The sequence below is a fragment of the Condylura cristata genome, unplaced genomic scaffold (genome assembly GCF_000260355.1).
Source record: "Condylura cristata isolate star-nosed mole 26May11 unplaced genomic scaffold, ConCri1.0 scaffold00004, whole genome shotgun sequence".
Classification (NCBI taxonomy): Eukaryota; Metazoa; Chordata; class Mammalia; order Eulipotyphla; family Talpidae; genus Condylura; species Condylura cristata.
In genome coordinates, this window is record NW_004567105.1 from 34,955,792 (window position 1) to 34,976,401 (window position 20,610).

General features: G+C 40.5%; 1 protein-coding gene across 1 annotated transcript in view; it reads right to left on the minus strand.

Moving 5' to 3' along the window:
- Positions 1–6,890: 6,890 nt before the first annotated feature.
- MSRB3 (methionine sulfoxide reductase B3) overlaps positions 6,891–20,610 on the minus strand; it is a 117,294-nt gene continuing 103,574 nt past the window's right edge. Inside the window, exons 5-6 of the mRNA XM_012720571.1 lie at positions 15,411–15,508; positions 6,891–7,118 (exon numbers count right to left, since the gene is read on the minus strand). Of these exons, the coding sequence (XP_012576025.1) occupies positions 6,954–7,118; positions 15,411–15,508 (263 nt within the window). The 3' untranslated portion in view covers positions 6,891–6,953. The remainder of the gene's footprint in view (positions 7,119–15,410; positions 15,509–20,610) is intronic.

Below are 20,610 nucleotides of genomic sequence, written 5' to 3' on the forward strand. Positions count from 1 at the left end.
CTCAGCCTTCTGCAGTGCTGTGCTGCGCACACAGTGCTTGGCGGCACTGTGTAAGTGCTCAAGGAAAACTTGAGGAATGGTTGAGTACAGAATATACTTTGAAAGGGCAAATCACAAATGTGAGGAATGGTTGTAAATAAGCGGACAAGCAGGGGATAATGGAAATAACTTGTTTTTATAATGCTTGGTAAGGTGTGGATAGTACCTGGTAGCAAAAGAGTAGGCATTTATAAACTTTTGACATGACCTGCAATGCATATCAAAATTTGGAGATTTGGTACTGAAGGAAAAACACACAGTGAGGGCCTAGCGGAGAGCTGTAAAGTTTTTCTTTTTTTCCCTTAAGGTCTCCCTGCTTTCTTTCTCCCAAAGGGCATAAGTAGAAGTCTTGGGTGTAGAGAACCAGGACTTCCACTGACCACGTGTGGAAAAAGGCCCCTCCTAAGTAACTGGATTTTAAAAAAGAAAATTTCTTTTAGACAGGCATAGGATTTTGGCTGAAGTTCAGCCACATACCTAGTCTAAGCTGAATTTGGGTAGAGACCTAATAATTATAGTTACTCTTTAGAAAAAGAGCCCAAGAGGTTTACCTGGAGATTCTTTCCAGATGGAAGCAGGTATGTGAGAAGCACGGTAATGAAGATGTAAACCGGATGAGGCCATTTTGTGCTCCATCGTCTTAGCTCCAAGCGCTTGAATGCTAGGAGATGTTCCCCAGCAATCATAAGCATGATGCAACACAGTCATCTAACACACACCAGATGCCTGCCGAGCCTCACAAGCTGTAGTGCTAAAGAGAACGAGGGCGAAAGACCAAGTTTGAATGCCTTTGCAGTTATCAATCTGTCATGAATTGTAATCAAACAAAAACAAACCTCTTTATTTCTTTAGTTCCTGAGATAGGTCCATCATCTGCCCCGCAGACCTGACCTAGGTGTGGCTGCAACCTCTGGAGACTGTCCCCTCCTTCATTCTTGTACTGCAGAGCCTCACTGGAGGCAGCAATATCCTGGGCAGGACACCTGGTGTCTGCCCTGCGGTGCTAAATCTTTCTACATGAGAAGTTAACTAGATCCATAATGACTGAAAAAGAATATTTTAATATTGTATCTATAGTGTCAGCCTTAGTCTTCCTTTTTACTGGTGTGGATCCAGAACATGGGAGAAGTTTCCGTGATTGAAGTTTTAAGGGCTTTAAAGTTAACCCTTACAGAAAAACGAGGCACTCCATCACTGAAGTGTGAAAAGTTAAGATACACAGGCTTAACGAATCCTCTCTGAAGTAAGACTTTCACACTACAGAATATACTTTCATAGGGCAAATCACACACACTATCCAAATAGCCAGTGCCCTCCAAGGGAGCAGCCACAGAGTTTATTAGGAAGCCATTTTTGAAGCTTTTGAACAAAATGGGGTTTCACCTTGGCCACATACTAACATGTAACCCGCTTTACCCGTTCTGAGCTTTAGCTCTACCATCTGTAACACAGAACAAGGTTACCTAGCTCACATTAGAGGTAATGTATCAAGTGTCTTCCAAGTCATTTAAGACAATATCATTAAGGTTAAAAAGTTCTATGGCATGGGCCCTCCCTGGTGGTGCAGCAGGTTAAAGCACAACACTAAGAAGCTAAAGCCACTTCAGCAGGAGTTGGATCCCTGCCCTGGAAGTGACCCATATGGCGCGGCAGACCTCTTCTGACCCGTCCACTGCCCCCCTCAGCAGTGTACTTCAGCGATCTGCCTGTTCTGCTCCCCACTGTCTCTGGTGAATCCTCTCACCGCACCTGCATCTCTGGCCTGTATGCATAATAAGTAAATCTTTTAAAAAAAAAAAAAAAAGTTCTATGGTGTGATGGAAGCCCTTCAAACTTTACTTTCTCCGATGCTAATAAATATAACCTGTCTTGTTTTGCTTTTTTGTTAGCCTTTTTCATGGTACATTGTTATTCATGCAAAAGCAAGCACTTAGTGATTACTGGTTGACTTGCCCTTCTGAAACTCTCTCAGGTTCCTTCCCAATTGCAAAGATAAAATGGGCAAGTGTGTGTTTTCTGTAAGTGGGGAAGCTGACACCACCAGAGGGGAAGTAAAAAGCTTGAAGGAGGTGGTTCCACAGCATCCATACCCTGGCAAGGCCGTATGGTTCTGTAATCCATCTAAAAATTGGGAAAACCTCATGGGGGCCTGAGGATCTGATTTGTTTCTAAATCTCAGGTCAGTATGATCTTCTTTGTAATTCCGTAATACCATACTCACCTGACATACTCACATGACAGACTTTCAGATATTTTGGGAGTCAGGTCAAAGCTGCCTTGCAGTGCCCAACAAAATCTAGGAGGAAGTCAGTATGGGCTTTTCGTATGCCTTCCCAAGGGCAACCTTTAATTCAACTCTTTTGTATGCCAGTATCTTCTAGAAGTCATTTCTCTGTTAAGATCTGGGTAGCTGCTTCTGACCAAAAAAGTCATGATTTGACACATGGCACCTTCATAAAATATCTCTTGATAAGTTTAAAAAAGAAAAGCATGGGGCCCTCCCTGGTGGCGCAGCGGGTTAAGGCACAACACTAAGAAGCTTAAGCCACTTCCGCATGAGTTCGATTCCCGCCTCCCCCGGGGGAGATCCACATGGTGAGGAGACCTCTCCTGGCCGGCCCGCTGCTCCCCTCAGCAGTGTACTTCGTCGATCTGTCTGTTCTGCTCCCCACTCTGTCTCTGGTGAATCCTCTCACCCTCTGCATCTCTGTGTTCTCAGTGCCTAGATGGACCTGCCATGGTCAACCGCGGTTCAAGGAGACACTGGTGAGTACTGCTGGACACCCCAGAAAGGCAAAAATGTAGTGCCAGTTGGTGAAGACAGGGTTGTCTTTCAGAATGAGACCGTCAGGTAGCCAAAGAAAACAGGAGCTGAATGGCATGAAGCTTTGGGAAAACGGTTTGCTCCATGTCTCTAGAAAAACAACTAGTGATGACAAAACAGTCATTTTTGAGAGTCATTATAGAAATGCTTTCAAAAGGAATGTGAACTGCAGCTTTCTCAAAGTCCCAAGGCAGAGGTTCTGAAACTTGACAAAGCACCAGAATCACGTGGGGGCTTGCTGAAACGTAAGTAAAATATAAACGTAAGATATCGCCCCAGAATTTCTGAAGCAGTAAACCTGGGAAAAGTCCTGAAAACTTGTATTTGTAGCAAGTTTCCAAGCCTTGTGGGTGGTACAGCCTGGGAACTACATACTGAGAAGTGTTGTTCCAAGATAGAACATATAAAATTGTTGTCCTGTGAAGTAGGATCTGAGGTATATGACTTGAAGAATTGACTGGGAATAAAAGGCCCTCATCATTTCGCTTCTCCTCCTCAAAATAATCAAAAAAAACCAACTAGAACAATTAAACATTTCAATAGCAAATACCACTACATCAAAGCTCTCTGCAGAGTGGGCGTTTAAAGGTAAACTGATCTGTGAGCATTTCTGAATGTATTTCCCTAGGGGCGCTCTTTTGACAAGAGTATGTTTCCTTTAGAATTCTTCCACAGAAGCCTAGGTGACAGCACGGTATCATTTTTTAATTTTTTGCTAAAGTTATCATGATGGAACTCCCTAAAGTCCATATTTTACATACATAAACATATACAGACAACTGAAATTTTTGTTGAAGTGAGGTGAGGGTTGAGTAATCCTGTACCTGTTTCCTTTCCCTCCAAATTTTGGAACCCTGGAGGGGAACCCTGAAATTGGTGTGTGGGAGCTGGACTCCATGTTAATGTCAGAGTTCCAGCTTGTCAAGGACACATCAGATAAAGGCCTTTCCATGTTGACAAGTCAGCTCATCAAGGGGGTAAACAAAGTGGTCTGCGGCAAACCCCAGTGGAAGATCCATGTGATGGCACTTGAACTGAGAGGAGTCGTAAGGAGTCAGAGAAGAGAGCATTTTTATAAAGAAATTTTATTGCATCATTTCTGTATACAATAAACATAGGAAAAGGGTTTTTTCATGAAAATTTCATGTCACTTTCCAAAAGTTTTTAATTGTTTGGAGAAAAGTTATTACAAAGCTATCTAAGGCAAAAATAATATTTGAACTTCAGAACAAACAGTAATCTCTTTCATCATATTCTGTATTTAAAAGCAAGGCATTTCAATCAGTTTAGCATGAAGAGGCTTTTAAATCACTATGTCCTTTGCGTTGAGCATTTAAATGCATCTAAGAAGTGAGAAGTTTAAACATATAAAATGTACTCTAACACAATAAAGACCTCTGCTTTCTTCACATCCAGCCTGCATCACTGTCATGGTGAACTTCTTACACACCAGCAGAAACCTGCATCTTCTATCGTGTAGTAAGGGCCAGAGTGCAGAGAGGGAAAGTTCCATGCATTTCCTATGTTAAATGGCATAACTCCCACAGATCACATACACCTCACCATATTGACTCAGTTCATTGCATTCCATATCCTGCAAAAATAAATCTAGAGCTCGACAGCTGACATTATTGCTCACTGACGTTTTAGTAATATATTTCTTTAACATAAGACAGAAATATACTGAAATTTGATCCCACTTAAACTCAAAAGCAATCTGGAATTAAACCACATACATAACTCCACTTTCTTTTTTTTTTTTTTTTTTTCAATGGATATTGCTTTTTTCTTAAAGTTGATGCTGGAAAGCACGGTAGAAGAAAAACTGGCTTCCCGTGAAAGACTGACTCAGGATTAGAAACGATGGGTTTTTGAGGGAAACCCTAAGCCTGATTACAAAAGTGAAGGAACAATGAGAACCTGAGTCTTTGGGGAGAGGGAAGAAATTCTTAGGTTGTCTCCCTGGCCTACCCGAACACTGGGCATTGAACCCTTGAACCCTGGGGCCTGTCACTACTGTGTGGGGCATGAGCTCAGTGAGAAGTGCTATGTCCCGAAGGACAAACTGCACACGGTGATGGCAAAGTTCTGGCAGACCCACTTCTGTAGCTGATCCCACATGGGATACCTGGGTGGCTGGGTGGCATGAAGAAGAGGCATGGAGGGTTCAAATGCTTGTTCCTTATCACACAGCAGATCAGTGTCAAGGGTGGGACTTGAGATCCTGGCTCCCTAGGTGAGGTAAGGGAAGGTTTCTAGGATAGTCTGGACTCTGAGGCTTCTATGATTTCAATATTACATCTTATTTCAGTGATGTAATATTGAATGAAAGCTGTGAGTGAAAGTTGTGAAGTCCAGAGTCCAGGGCCTGAGGTGAAACAATCTGGGAGTGGAGAGGGAAGAGTGTTACTTATCTAGAATCAGAATCCCAGCATCATGACAATGAATAGTCTCCTAGAAATCAGAGCCTTACCAGAAAGGGTACAGACATGACCACACTGATAGATGGACTGGTCACAAATTTTTGTTTTAATTTCTCATTATTTCTTTAAAACTGTCAGGTGTCCTTCCTTCTTATTTTTGTTTCAGGTCTTATAAAGAAAGCTGCCAGTCTTTATAAGCTCTCAAGGAGTTATACAAATAGTACTTTTTAAAAACTACATCTCAGGATCAGCATTCAAGGTTAGAAACAGAACACACATGATCGTAAACCTTATCAACTCGCAGTGCCACCCCCACGCCTTGGTGGGCACTGGGACAGCCACTCCTCCAGGCCACGCGTGAGAGCTCCCAGCAGAGCTCTCGTAGTAAAACGGCCATCCTGCTACAAAGGAGACTTTCTGGCGCTTGGCCCAGCTCTTTCCTTACCAATCAGTTACATCAGTCTCTTTTCATTTCAAATACCTGGGCTTTGGACTTTGAAGCAATTAGAATCAGTTCAGTTTTATTTTAAGAATGCTGATCTTAATTGTATAGCAACATAGTAATATTGCCCTGAGAGTGTTGATTATTTTACAAAGAAGTCCCCATTGTGCATGAAGAGGCAGGGAGAGGTGAAATGGCTTGTTCCTTACCATACAGCAGATCAGTGTCAAGAGTGGGACTTGAGATCCTGGCTGTATTTAATTAAACCCCAAGCATTTTTATAACCGTCACTGGCACCTTTATAACGGTCACTGGCACCTCTGTATTCATGGCCCCCAGGCTGAGCTGTTTCTTACTGCCCCAAATTGGAGATGATAGTACCCAGCACTTCCTCTTTGATCTTCTCTGTTCTCTCTCATTTCTTTTAGCTGATGAAGTGGGCTGGCCCCAATATCTTATTTAACAGAGTGGAATTCACCAGAATGCCCTTCTGAGCTACAGTTGGTATTAGGTGTGTGCAAACAGTCCTGTCAAAGGTAATGGCAGGTGTTCTTAGTGAACTCTGGACAAAACATTCTATCATTGTCTTATATTCCAATGTTTTCCATAGAAAATAAAATAATATAAAGGCTTAGCCTGAGGTAATGTTTACTTCTCTGCCACAACACTAGGTTGGCCCCTAAGATCTGGCAACAATTTAACATAAGGAAAGACTTTAGACCTTCACACCTTTTTAGTGAGAATAATCAACTTCAGCTCAAACTTTCCACAAAGCTGAGAGGTCTCAGACACAGCACTGCATCCTTATCCTTGGCGGACTTGCACCAGGGCCTTCCATGTGTCTCCCAGGTCTGGTCTCTACACTGCATAGGAGATCTTGATTTTCACACTTGAAGACCAAGTACCTTCTCCCTCTTAAGCAAGGGGGGGGGGCGTGTAAGCTTCAAAGAAAAAAAGCTATGTGCTCAGAGAATGCTACTGAAGTGTCTTGCGAAAAAAGTTTCATAAAGCTCATCTCCAGCGACTAAAGTTATAAACAGTTTGAGATCTAGACAATAGCAAAATACATTGGTGGCCAGGGCCTCTGTTTAAGCAAAAAAAGAAAATATATCAATAGCACAAAACTGCCCTTATATCTTTTGAAAAAATATATCTAAGATAGACAATTTTGATTATTGTATAAGCAGTGCATTAAGTACACTTGTCTCCATCACGCTCCATTACCCTACAGCTCCGTCTTGTCTGCCTGGGCTGGGCTGCCCACTCCGCTGCCTCCTTCAGCACCACTTCCATCTGCAGGTGTGAAAGAGAGGGAAGCCGAATTGATGCAGTATCTTTTCCCCGTTGGACGAGGTCCATCATCAAAAATATGCCCAAGGTGAGCACCACACTGAAAGAGAAGGGCAAAACGTGAGGAAAAACATACACAGAGTAAGCTCGGGGAGGAACTCACATGAAGCAGTTTAAATGGATGACCAGTCTCTGGAGAAATGATGGAAACCATCCGGATGATTTCTAATCCGCTTGTCAATAACTGCAAAGATGGTTTCTGGCAGGCGTTGTACCACACGCTGAGAATAAAAAAAACACTAGAATTGTGCATATCAGAAATCACTTAGGAGCCACTGTATTTTTTGATCTGTGAAGTCTCTCAGCCAGCTGAAAAATGACTACAGTAATTTTATGAATTGAGTTGACCCTTAATCTCCCTCTTGTAAGAAACATGACGGAAAAAAAAAAAAAAAACCCTCTCCCTGCTGGCATTACTTTTGGCTTTGGATGAGTGGGTTTCAGATATGCAGAAGTCCATTGTAAAAGATACGGTGTAACTGGCCATGACGGAGGTGATATTTGTTTTCATGGGCGGTAAAACTTATCAGACAAGCACTGGACCTTGCTGGAAACCAGCAAAAGCAATGGCAAGGCTCAAAAGATTGTTGTCACAGTCATCAGGCTGGCAAGTGTGGCAAATGGAGATGTCTCAAGCTCACACAATCATTTTTCTCTGGCTTCCAATAGAGGAAGCGCTGTGACGGCTTCTTTACCTGCATGAACTACATTATGTGGAGAAGGAATAAGCTGTTTTGCTCAAATTCATGCTACTGGCAATCCACATGGCTGGGGAAGAAGTCTGGAATCCAGACAGAGACAGAAGAAGGAATAGCTGTTTGTGATGGTGTTTACGAGAAATCCAGCATGACAGTCTCCAAAACAGGCTGCTCACTGAGTGAGGCCCTGTACTAAGTGCTGCAATGCTGAGTGTGACGCCAGGGACACCCGCATGTGTCACACTTACCGAACTCACACCATCTCTCAGCAGGGATGGGGTGGAGGAAATGCCAGTATTGGTGCACCACATTCAAGCTGACTGATAATACATCATTTTCATCTGCTTACAGAGAAAAACAAAGCCTGAGGCAAAAGACTTCCATTTACTCAATTTACAAATATGGCTGAAGGGCAACAAGCACTCTCCTCATGGGACTTACATTCTGGTGGGAGGCACACAAGAAGGTAAATGCACTGTGGAGTATGGTACGTAGAAATAATTGCTAACAAGAAAAACCAGGGTCAGGGTCTGATGTTCTGGGTACAGTGGCCAAGCAGGTATCCTGGGGTGAGTAAAAACCCCAAGGAAGTGAAGGAGTGGAGATCTAGAGGAACGCCACAAAACAATGGGAGAATGGAGATATAGGCAAGAACAGGGGGTAAAAGGCATTCTCATCCTACTCATTGTGTGTGCCGGTTTGATTATAACATAGCATAAGTTGCAGGGAAAGTTATAATTGATGAGGGGATGGGAATGAGAAGCCAAGGAAATGCAGGCTGCAAGGGAGGGGTGCCCATTACAAGGGGAGAAGCAGAATCTCAGCTGCGCCCTGGAAGCACCTAACTCAGTTCTGACGGGTTTCTAGTCATTAATAAATAGCACAATAGCAACTCGGAATATGTGGCACTTCCATGTTAAAATGATTGTTATTTTACTACCAATATACTGTGTCAGCTTGTTAAAGCACTGAAAATGAACCCTGAACTGATTTGATCTATTGCTTGGAAAATATGAAACAGACCTAAAAAACAAATCTCACATTATTTTACCACTTTCTGTTCTTAGGTAATATAAAGGCTGACAGCTCAGACTGCTTTTCCTTTCTGTAAACAAAAGAGGTCAAATTTTCAGGTCACTGGTGCATCTTATAAACAAATACACATATTTACCAAATGGACACAGGAAAGCACCAATTTCTACCTACCAAAACCGTGAAGGTGAGCATGAGCTAGCGCTCTCAGTGAACAGTGCGTACACAGTGACTACTCCCACACGTAGTGCCAGCGTTCTGATTGTCTGGCATCTGAGTGGAGGCGTTCTCACATAAAGAAAGCCTCAGATAGGTTTTATGGTTTTGTTTTTTGGGGGGGTGGGGTGGGGGGGTTTTAATGAGAGAATACAGGTAAGCTGGGAAAATGGGTCTGTTTATCTTACTCCAAAAATAAAGCGCAGTAAGATTATACTTCAAGTCATTCAGGAGTATTTTTATAGTCTTTATTTCTCAAGTTGTTGGTTTTTTTTTTTTTTTAAATCTAAGTTTGAGTAATTTAATCTGTTGAACTGAGCTGGTTTATAGTCTGTAATTTCATTTGCTGATCTGGAACTAGCATTTAAATTAAACAGAGAAGGAAATATGATTCTAGAGGTCCCTGAGCCAGTCAAAAGAAAAGGGGAGAGAGTAAAGAAAAATTATAGTTAGAAATGGTCAAACCACTGTGTGGATTAAAATGGAGAAGGGCAGCCCTCAGGGAAGGAGTTCCCTAACATCCAGAGTTATGGCTTCATGGTGCTTGCCACAATGTGTTCTGGGAGGCTCAGCCAGGCTCAGACAACTAAGGAAGGAACATTTGAAAACACAGCAAGATGTTCATTGATATCTGTGCGGCTACATACACGTTCACCCATAGCCTGCAGAGCTGTTTGAGAAAAGCATTCTGACAGCACCATTTGCCGCCCACCAGGTATGGCCAGTCTCCCATAAAAGCCTGTTAGGCTGTTTCTTTCAAAAGAGCACAAGCCCTGAAGGTTCCTCCCTGTGGGGAACGCACATGGAGCCCATTCTTTCCAGCATCTACCTCTGGTCAAAGACTAGGATGATGAATGGAAGTTGTCAATGATGCATTGTTTCTTTAGCTGCCTGGGAGCTCTGCCTCCCCAGCCCCAGCCAACTGGCAGTGTGGTAGGATCTCTCTGCACACCTGGTTGTAGCTGAAACAAACTGGTTGCCCAATGAAGAAACCTCTGAAACCTGCTATGAATAATTTATTTCAGGGTGGAATCTTTGGTGTGCGTATTGAAAGTTGTTTTAAAATGGCTATGTATTTCTTCATTTTGCATGTAAAATACAAACTATACTTGAATGTGTGAGCTCTCATTCAGAAGAAGCAAGGCATATTTGTTCAAAAGAAAATATCTTTATTTCCCATTAGGATATTTTATCATCTAAGTGTCCCCTCAGAAAACCTGACAACTAAAGGACCTGCAGAGAATGAAAAGACAACCCCACCTTTAGAAAAAGTGATTGTGCATCAAATGTAGCATAATTCCTTAAAATCTGGCTGCAGCTCTCAACCACGTACATAAGAAACACAAATAGTGCATTCAACACAGTTACATATTTCTGCACTGAGGTATTTTCAACTGTCCTTAAGAACAGTTCTCCTAGCTAGTCCTAGGATGTTTTGGGCTTTCTTATTGTCATTTCCTCTGAAGTGTTTAATCTATAAGACAAGCAGTTTCAAAGCAGGGTTTGTACACTTGAGCATGTGGGGCAGGATGGGAAGGAAAAAAGAGATAAGAAGAAAAGCAGGGCCCTTCCTGGTGGCACAATGGTGCAAATGGGTTAGGATGCATCACTGCAAGCCAGTCACTGCTGCTTCAATGTGAGTTTGATCCCCGGCCCCAGAGGTGAACCACATGGCGCAGCAGACCTCTCCTGACCTGCCCACTGCTCCCCTCAGCAGTGTACTTCCTCAATCTGCCTGTTCTGCTCCCTACTATGTCTCTGGTGAATCCTCTCACCCTGCCCCCACCCTGCACCTCTGGCCTGTACCCCAGTTCTGTATGCATAAATAAATAAATCTTAAAAAAAGAAAAAAGTAAGGCAATGTTCTTTGCCAGTAGTACCCTGTGCTACTGTTACTAAAGACACTTGCATGTAAGTGGGCTCTTGTCCTCTGTGTTTGTCACAGTAGTCCTTTGCAAGGAAATGATTGTGAAGTCACCAGTTTGGCATCATGATTTTATGGAAAGATCAAGAAAAAGCAAGATGAGCTGTGAGTGTGGAACCCTATTGTAGCACATGGGTGTCTTTGGTCATCAAGCAATATATGAGTTGTCATCTGCAAAAGATTAATAAGGTTTGGGGTTTTACCAAAAACTGCTTAACTTTGGAAAAAAACTTCGTATTTGGTGCATATTTACCTTTCTGTTGATATGGCTACCTTAGAACAAATTAATAATTACCTAAAGCTAACTTAAGGGGCTTGGCCATAGATGCAGCATTAGCAGCACTGTTACAAATACACTCCAACTTGAATAAACTCAGGACTTGATGGTTTCCTTAGAGATTATTAAAAAAATGTTAGGTGATTTATTGGTCTCCCATTTGCTGCAGATGCAAATTTTGATCTAAAGAAGGAAGAATTCCCCAAATATTTTGAGGAGAATTGACTACACTGAACTACAGCTTAAGCCATGCAAATCTTACCTCGTTGCACTGAATTTAAACTTCTGACAAAGTGTTGCTTAGCAGAGTGGGGTTGGAGATGGAAAAAACTGTCAAGCAATTATTCACAGTAGTCAGTAAAATTTGAATAGAAGCAATATATTTTATCATTGGTTAAATAATGTGAATTAAATAAAATTAAGGAAAAATTTTAATAACTAAAAATTTTTATGAAATTACTACAGCAGGGCCCACCCTGGTGGCACAGTGGGTTGGACTGCTGCATCGTGAAGCTAAGCCAAGCTGTAGCTGCTTCAGTGTGAGTTTGATCCCAGTCCCGGACTGTGACCCACGTGGTGTGGTAGACCTCTCCTGTCTCGCCCGCTGCTCCCCTCAACACTGTACTTTGTCAATCTGTCTGTTCTGCTCCCCACTCTGTCTCTGGTGAATCCTCACACCACCCCTGCATGTCTGGCCTGTACCCCAGTTCTGTATGGATAAATAAATAAATAAACCTTTAAGAAAGAAAGAAAAGATTTTGCTACAGCCAGGGAACATATCTGTGACCACAAAAGTATGCAAAATGGAAATACTCTTTGAAAGAGGTAACTGGAATATGATTCCTCAGTTGAGTAGGTAAAAATGAGAAAATAAAACATAGGTGGTTGCCATAAAAATCAGAATGTAAAAGAACAGCTTATTCCTCTACAAGCGGTAATCATAATGAAGACAGTGAAGAGTGTGGGCTGCCCTTCTCGCTTTTCTGTGCTGTTAAACTGAAAGATCAGGCCAGCTATCTTATTACACAGAAGTCCTGCTACAGGGACCTGACTACAAGATTCCTCTAAAATGTGTAGTGCTGAACCAATCTTAACTTTTCAGTTTTACTAAAATATAAATTTCTAAGATAGAGTCCTTCAATCATCCAAAGACGAGTGCCATGGGTACGAAGGAAAATCACAACGTAAAGAGGTGGTAGTTTCACTCACTTCATGGTGTGATCTGTAACAGTTTCAAAAAAGCAAGAAACCCAGTATTAAGGAAAGCATTAGGGACCAATCACCCACTGAAGTATTGCCGGACTGCCATGCAAGCAGATCTTGAGTCTACTGTTTTGTCGGTGGAAGCTCAGTTCATCAGCACAAGATGGCAGTGGAATTTGTTGACAAATGGGCCTTCACATTTAGTGCTCCCTCTTACCACAAGGAAGGATACACTCCACATGACATAGCCCAGCTGAGATTATCTATGAAATACTAAAAGCATTTAATAAAATCTTCAGAGTAAAAACTACATTGATGTAATTCAATCCAGGGTAACGGAAAAACTATGTGAATTCAAAATACAAGGACTTTAGAGAGAGAAGTTCCCACTTCCTGTCACCATAAAAAGGAAAAAAGAAAGATGATTAGAGATGCAAGTATGGGAAGAGACTATAGAGACTAAAGGAATAGAATGCAAAAGAAGATAAACTGATAATGAAAGTCTTACGAATGAGAAATTAGAAAGCAAAACACAAGTGGTTACTGGAGTATGGAAACCATTAAATCAGTCTTTTTTTTTTTTTTTCAAGTCAAGATGAAAATGGAAAAGAGATAATTAAAGAAAAATGTAAAACAAAAGGAAAATAAGCATGTGAAAGAAACAAATTAAAAGACAAAAAATGGGAGTGAGAGCTGCCCAGTACCCTTTAGGTGGCAATGGGGTGGTGGGCACCCTCTCTACACCAGGGAGAACCCAGCAAGCTATCACTCCTTAGGGCTAGAACCCGATTCTTTCTGCCTGGAACTTACTTAGCAGAACATGTAGTTTTACACACAGCATAATGAAGCAAATTTCTTCTGTGTAAGACTTTGGTTTATGAAATGGTCAAATACTTCTAAATAGGAGAAGCAAAGGTGGTAGAAAGAGAAGCAAACAACAACAACAAAACAATACATCAGCATCAGTTCTTTACCCAACTGTTAAGGCAAGACCCAAAGAAAAGTAACAGACTCTTAGGTCTTTAACCAAAGGGTCGAGAGCTATGCCTTTAGCTTGATGACCTTTTATGAATGTCACCTAATTTTGGCACAGTGTGTGGGTTTCATTTCTCTTTGGTCTCAGTAGGACACCTTCATAATGGTCTTTTTTCCCCTACGACTGGTATTACCTCTGACTGGCACAGAGAAAGGAGGAAGTTGATTCCAACTGTGATTTCTAAGTAGTAGTTGTGAAGATAATTAGAAAATAGGGCCTTAAGAAACATTATGACATTATGCCTCATTTTTTTCTGTGCCTCTTTTAAATTTGGTCTTCATAGGACCCAATGTTTGAAAGTGGGCTCTGAGTAAAAAAAGAAAAAAAAAATTTTTAAGAAAGGAAAGAAAATTAAGTGCTAGTCTTCAAGGAGATTTATGCAGTAGTAAGTATCTGAGTTACAAATTACTATGTACCATCCTACCCAGAGTGGCTTTTTTGTCAAATAGTTCAGATTTCTCAGTAGCTAATTTCAATTTGTTCTTGTGGCAATTAGAAAAATATCAACTAAAATTCAACTAAATTTAAACTTTAATCCAACTGAATTAGACTAAATAACCACAGAGAAATCACCAGTTATTTTTCATTGTGACTTTTTAGGGTGCATCCATCTATCTGTCTGTCTGAACACCTCTAAGATCTCTGGAGCCAGATGCCTAAATTCAGCTTTCAGTTATGTCACTTAAATTTATATAGATGTATACAAGTCTAGAAGTCCTCCTTCTCTGTCTTGCTCAGAGATTCATATCTGAGAAACAAGAGTGAACTAAAAATGTGATACAAATAAAATATGAAGTCTACAGAGTAGTCTTCATATTTGGAAGATTGTAAACTTGGGAGCCTTATTTGAAGAAAAAAAAAAAAAGAAAACAGAAATCCATCAGATGGCCAGGTTCAAACCAACCTCCCTCCCTTCTTGGTAGTAAATATGCCACCTACTCCCTAAAACTCTTGTGCCTGATGAAGGAGGTGAAAGGGCAGAAAGAAGAATGCTGAGGGAGGCCCTTGTGGCAATCACTTTGCTATTACAGCTGCCTGATTGTGCCCCTTTTACCTCTGATACATGCAAATAGACATCCACCAACAAAATACTCTGCAGTATCAATGGATTTCAGTGCCAGAAAACTCAGACTTTACTTATAACTTATTTAAAGTAGAATGGAACAGGACAACCAACTGCAGAATAGAGTACAGCTGCTTTTATTCTGTGTGCAAGGAGGTTCTAACTATGTCTCTGGGCTGAAACATAAAATACCCACAGATTCAAGTCTATTGATTGGGTTGACAGATAAACTATTTTGCCTCCTCTAAAAGAAGGTCATTTTCTCTCTCAGAACCAGGATTAATGTGGTTAGAGCACAGTGAATGGAAACTTAGAAAGGAAGACAGGTCTACAGACCAGGAGAAGTAGAGGAGGAATTTGCCATGTATTACCACTCAGGCCTCAGTCTGCACTGAACTGCCCCTTCCTCTTGCTATTCTCCAACTTCCCTCAGCACACACACCCAAAGAAAGCTGTTTCTAGGGTCTTTGTTCTCCATGTTTGGATCATTACAGTTACAGCTGCTATTACCAAATAATGGGTGCAAAAAACTGTAGGGGAAAGAGGTTAAGTGAACATTGTATTATTGTAAAGTGATACCGTGATTTTTTCACAATGCCCCTATAATCTGTTTCCCACTGCACTGAATCAAGCGAAGGTGGTTTTTCCCAGCAGTTTTTGTTTAACAATATTGAAGTCAATGACTGACATTTAGTTGGACCTGCTAAATAGCCGAGGACCTCTCAGATATCACTGAGAATGTATATAAACTTCATAGTGCTCATCTGTCTCTTTCATGATCTGTCACTTGGCCTTAGCTGCTCTATTTAGCACAACTAGGAGTCTTGAATGTGTCCCCAGTGCAGAGCTGATAGGACAGTGAGTGTCCAGTGGGGGAGCTAACCTGAGAGCAGCTTGTTTCCACCCTGTGCATTCCATAGGAGAAGTCGTCTGTGAAGGTGATGGCCTCAGAACTGATCACATCGTGGAATGACGGCCAACCTAGGGCACGGCAGGCATAGAAACAAAGCAGAGCAGAAATCTTAGGTTAGAATGCAACTTTAAAGCAATCCTAAACACAGCATAAAAATATTTATTATATGAGTCATACTTAAATGAATCCCAAAAGTTGAAGGATAACAACATATTCTGTGAGTATACAACAATTGTTTAAGAATACCTTTTCCCTCACATTCAGATTGCAGCTGCATTGGGAATTTATATTACTTGAAGCAATCTTGGACCATCCAGTAGTTTCTCCAGAATGAGTTTATGAGGTTCTCTGCTACCTATCTCCACTTGTTATCTCTCTATTCAGTCACTGGACATAGGCCTGATGCACTAGGAGTCTTAACTCGAGATTTTTTCCAAAACACCATGCAGCCAGTGATGTTACTATTTCAACAATTCTATGCCTCTTTAGGAAGAATGCTTTTCAGTACTTAATTTTGACTGTGAAAACATTTTAAATTGAATTTTCTGTTGTTTCCATCTTAATCCAATTCTCAGGATGGGTCCTGGGGGTGCAGGGGAGGTTTGTGCTCATCTAGAAAGCATAGCTTCTATTTTATGGGCAAGAGGCTTGCTCACTTCATATGAGAAAGTCACAAAAAGGGTTCTGCAGGCATATTCAGGTAGCACCTTCTCTCAAATAGTGTCTTTTCCCCCCAATTTTCATTTATTCTAATGTTTCTAAAAATACACAGCTTTTAATATACTTGATGGTAAATGGCCATAGGCTGTACAAACTTTAACGAGTATACAGACTGGTTTTATGGTCAGTACTTCTGAGTGTGTTTTTTACATGTTTCCAGAAAATATGACTGGAGTTTTCTGAGCTGAAGACTGCACCCCCAAAATGATGAAAGAGGTGTTATGTTGCTGAATTGCTGGTGCCTTTTTTTTTTTCTTTCAGAAGCTGAATTTATTCTTGCAGAAAGAAGGAAGTCCCTTACAAACATGGTGCTTTTTGTTAATTCACCTACTGATAAAAACCAGAATGCAAACTTCAACAATACAATTTCCAGTTTCAAACAAATATTAACTCAGTCCAAGGTTTTGTAAAAAAAAAACTCCCTCAAGCTCCCCACTCCCTACTATGCAGCAGGATAGCTTTCCGAGGCAGTGCTAGATTTAACACTGGAGTTTAAACACTTTCCAATTCCTTGATGTGAGTTCAAGATTGCCACAAATTACTAGGAAGATCTCAGCCTTCTAGATATAAGGTAACATTCCACAAAAGTGATACTAAGACATACTAGTATTCTTAAGAAAACCCATTTCTCCTTACTTTCTAAAATGCTAAAGAGAATTTGAAAACATTGCAGGGCATATTACTTGGTTTAATGTTTACTTGACATTTAAATATCCTCTGTTCCACAACAAAGAACTATTAGTACAGAGAGGTTTAATGGTGATGCTTAAGAACACTGAAAAGTCATTTTTCTATGAAAAGCAATTATTCTGTTTTGTTGTTGCTGTTGCTTTTACCTCTTATGCCACAACTCATTTGATTGCAGTTTAAGGCAACTCATATTATGGGGGAATATTTGATTCTATGATAAATAGGTAAAGGATTTAGGAATTTTGATTTTATGTTCAATTTGCCATAAAGCTACGCCCTTCCACCCCATCACCACACACATTTTCCGATCACTAGAATTCAGTATGGGTTTAGAGAAACACACTTACATGTAGATGTACAGATAGAGATCCTATATCTACCTGTGTGGTATGTGTGTAAAGGGCTTAGGGGTATCAAACACTAGCACAATTGAAAATCCACATATAACTTATAGTTGGCCTTCTATGTATTTGGGTTCTGCATCTGTAGATGCAAATGACAGAATGTAAACTCAAGGGCTGAAAAAACCTAGAGTTATGTGGACCCTTTCAGGTGAAATCTGGGTTGCTCAAGGGTCAACTGTATGTATATGTACATATTTGTATATTCCTCCCTCTTTCCCCACATTCGTCTTCTGCATCTCACACTGAACATACTAGGTTTGTGTTTAATTTTCACACTTTCTCCCTGACTAGGTAGTAAGCACTCTGAAGGCTGAGTCTGAACTCACTGACTTGAATACTTTCACCATGGAGTGTAGCACAAAGGCAAGGCACAAGAATTTATTAAATTGATTTCCAATTACCTTTCAACAAGAAAGACGAATGAATAATTATGACACATCATAGACTCTCATTGGAGGAAGAATATAATCATTCCCTTTTTTACAGACTAGCTTAAAAAATATCAATACTAATTTCTCACTGGCTATCACATGCAATCACTGTGTCTATGTCTTTCCATATGTAGGTAAAGTAGCTTTATTTTTTATTTAGGATGAAAAAAAAATGAATATGACCTAGGTAGCTCACTTTACAGGATTTTTGTGGAGAGGAGGAGGTAGTAGAAAGGTAAGTTACTTGTTCACGTTACACAGGCAATGAAATGACAGTCAAAAGTCTTTAGTGTGAGGCTTCTTCCATATGTTCCACTTTTTTCCTCAATAAAAAGCTAAGAGATTATTCAACTGAACACTAACAGGAAGGAGGTTGCAAGTTTTAAGAAACGAGTTTACCACCATGTCTAGATCAGTTGGTCTTCACACTGCTGCACTTAGGAGCCTCGAGGTGGGAGCAGCCATGAATGTATCCTAAACAATACTGATTCTCTCACCTGCTACTGACCACATTATTCAAAGGGAAAACCCAAGAATTGTGGTGTAATCTAGTTTGGGGCACAGATAATTTTTTATTCACTTACGTGAAATGTCAAGACTTAGAACCTCACCAGTAGGAAATACTACTGAGGGAAAATGTCAATTCTACTTGGGATTTCTTAATTCTAATTCTTTCCTAAAATGTGAACTATGGCCTACCTAAGATTCTGGGGAAGGAAAGGAACTGCTTTTGAGTGAGCTATACAGTTAGTTATACATTTTGATTCAATAAATTAAATAGTCAAAAGAATTTTCCAGAAGACCATATCCAATAACAGAACAGGTGACATGAAAAGACACAGGGGTAGAGAATCTCAAAGGATTTCAGTGTTTCTGGAAAATTTAGCATCTGAATAGTTTCGTATGTTGTTTACCAAGATGCTACTTAAACATAGGAAGAGATACTAAAAAAAATCTCAAAACTTTCCAAAATTCAGTGTCTTTTTTGCAATGCAGAAGAAACACAGTTTTCAAGATGGAATATTCGATATGTCACCCAAATCCTAATCAGTGGCGACAAGAAAAACTCTGCTGAAGACTATAATCACGTGTGAAGGAATACATTCAACAGACTCTTAGACAACTTCACCCATAAATTAGCAAAAGAGAACACTGAGTTTGCTAGGCCTCTCGGAAAAAGCAAAGAGAATCCGTCAGCAAGGTAAGTCCTTATTGACAATCAAACTAGGAAGGACTTTCACCCAAGAATAGATTGTCTTATGGCAGAGAAGCCACAGTGATGACAGCACTTTGAAAGCGGAATTCCCTCATCATGTGAAAGTATTTAAAGGAGGAACTCTTCAGTGCTGTAAAAATCCTCAAAGGAAACCCTGCCCCCACTTCTAATAATAAGGAAAGTGCTTCAAAGGGTGATAGGCAAAGACTGAAGCAATCTGGGTCTTGTTGAGAAAATTATCTTGAGCAAAAGGGTGGGGAGGGGATGTGTTTATGTCAGTTTTGACATTAAAGAAAGATCATCCATCCTCCTTTCTCTAGGATTTCCCTTTTGGTCTTCTCATCTAACAAAAAATTATTTGTTTTGGATGCACTCCATGCACTTTTCAAAAGAAAAATCATGTGAAAACCTGCATAAACAAAGTTGGCTCACCCCATCCCCAAAACATCCCTTTGTTTCTATTTAATGAGATTGGATTTGGGCCTATTTTCATTATATTTCCAGGAATATAAGCTGTATTTGTAGGCATTAGCCTATTATTATCAAGAATATCATATATTCCATAAATCGGTTCTCTCCTCAAAACAATCCTTACTCCAGATAGCAAATAAATGCAGTACTACACCTAAAGCAGAGAAGTTGGAACATGTTCTGTTTCAATCTGATTCTAATGATCAGTTCAAAAATTTGACAGTCATGACTTGAAACTGCTGCTGCAATATGGAGCAATTCTAGGATATGCTCATTTCAAACACTCAAAGAGAAGAGCCAGTGATCCAGTTTATTAATTGGAGATCTTCCGTGCTTGCTACCATATACACTAGAAAGGACTTTTTAAAGACAACAGCAAAAAGGAGTATTCTCCCTTACTCATAAAGTGGCATTATTGTTTTTTAAAGATTTATTATATATGCATACAAGAACTGTGGCACAGGCCTGAGGAGGAGAGGATTCACCATACGCAGAATGGGAACCAGAACAGGCAGATCTTCCAAAATGGAGGGAAGCAGCAGGAGGGTCAGGAGAGGTCTGCCATGCCATGTGGGTCACCTCCCTGGCCGGGGATCGAACTCCTGCTGCAGTGGCTGTGGATAGCTTCAAGTACGGTGCTGTAACCCACTGTGCCACCAGGGAGGGCCCCATAATATAGCATGATAAAGCTGCTCATTTCTAAAAGTATGATTCAATACTGCCCCCTGAAAACCGCATTTGCTTGTTATAAATTCTTAAGCAATTTAAGTAGTAAACAACAAAACGCACGCATGTAGTAGAAAATTAAATTATGCAATATGACTCATAGTGAAATGCTCCCTTTCAATTCTCTCCACATAGTCCTGTCTGTCAGGTTTTTTATTTCATTCCAAAAATATATACTTAAGCTATTATCTTTTTACTCCTTCATTTAAAATCTGTTTTTTTTAATATAGAAGCTACTACCCATGTGTTACATTTTAAATTTAAATCAAATAAGAATAAATTTCAGTTTTTCAGTCACATTTTCCACATTTCAAGTTCTCAACAGTTATGTGTAGTTAACAGCTACTATGTTGCTCGCCACAGATACACAGGACATTTCTACCACCATCTCCACAGATATAGACCATTTCTACCATTGCACAGTGTTGTATTAGACATTATAAATTAATTCCCCTCAGGTCTCCCTGGTGGCTCAAGGGTTTAAGTCTCATCAGTATGAAGTTAGCCACAGA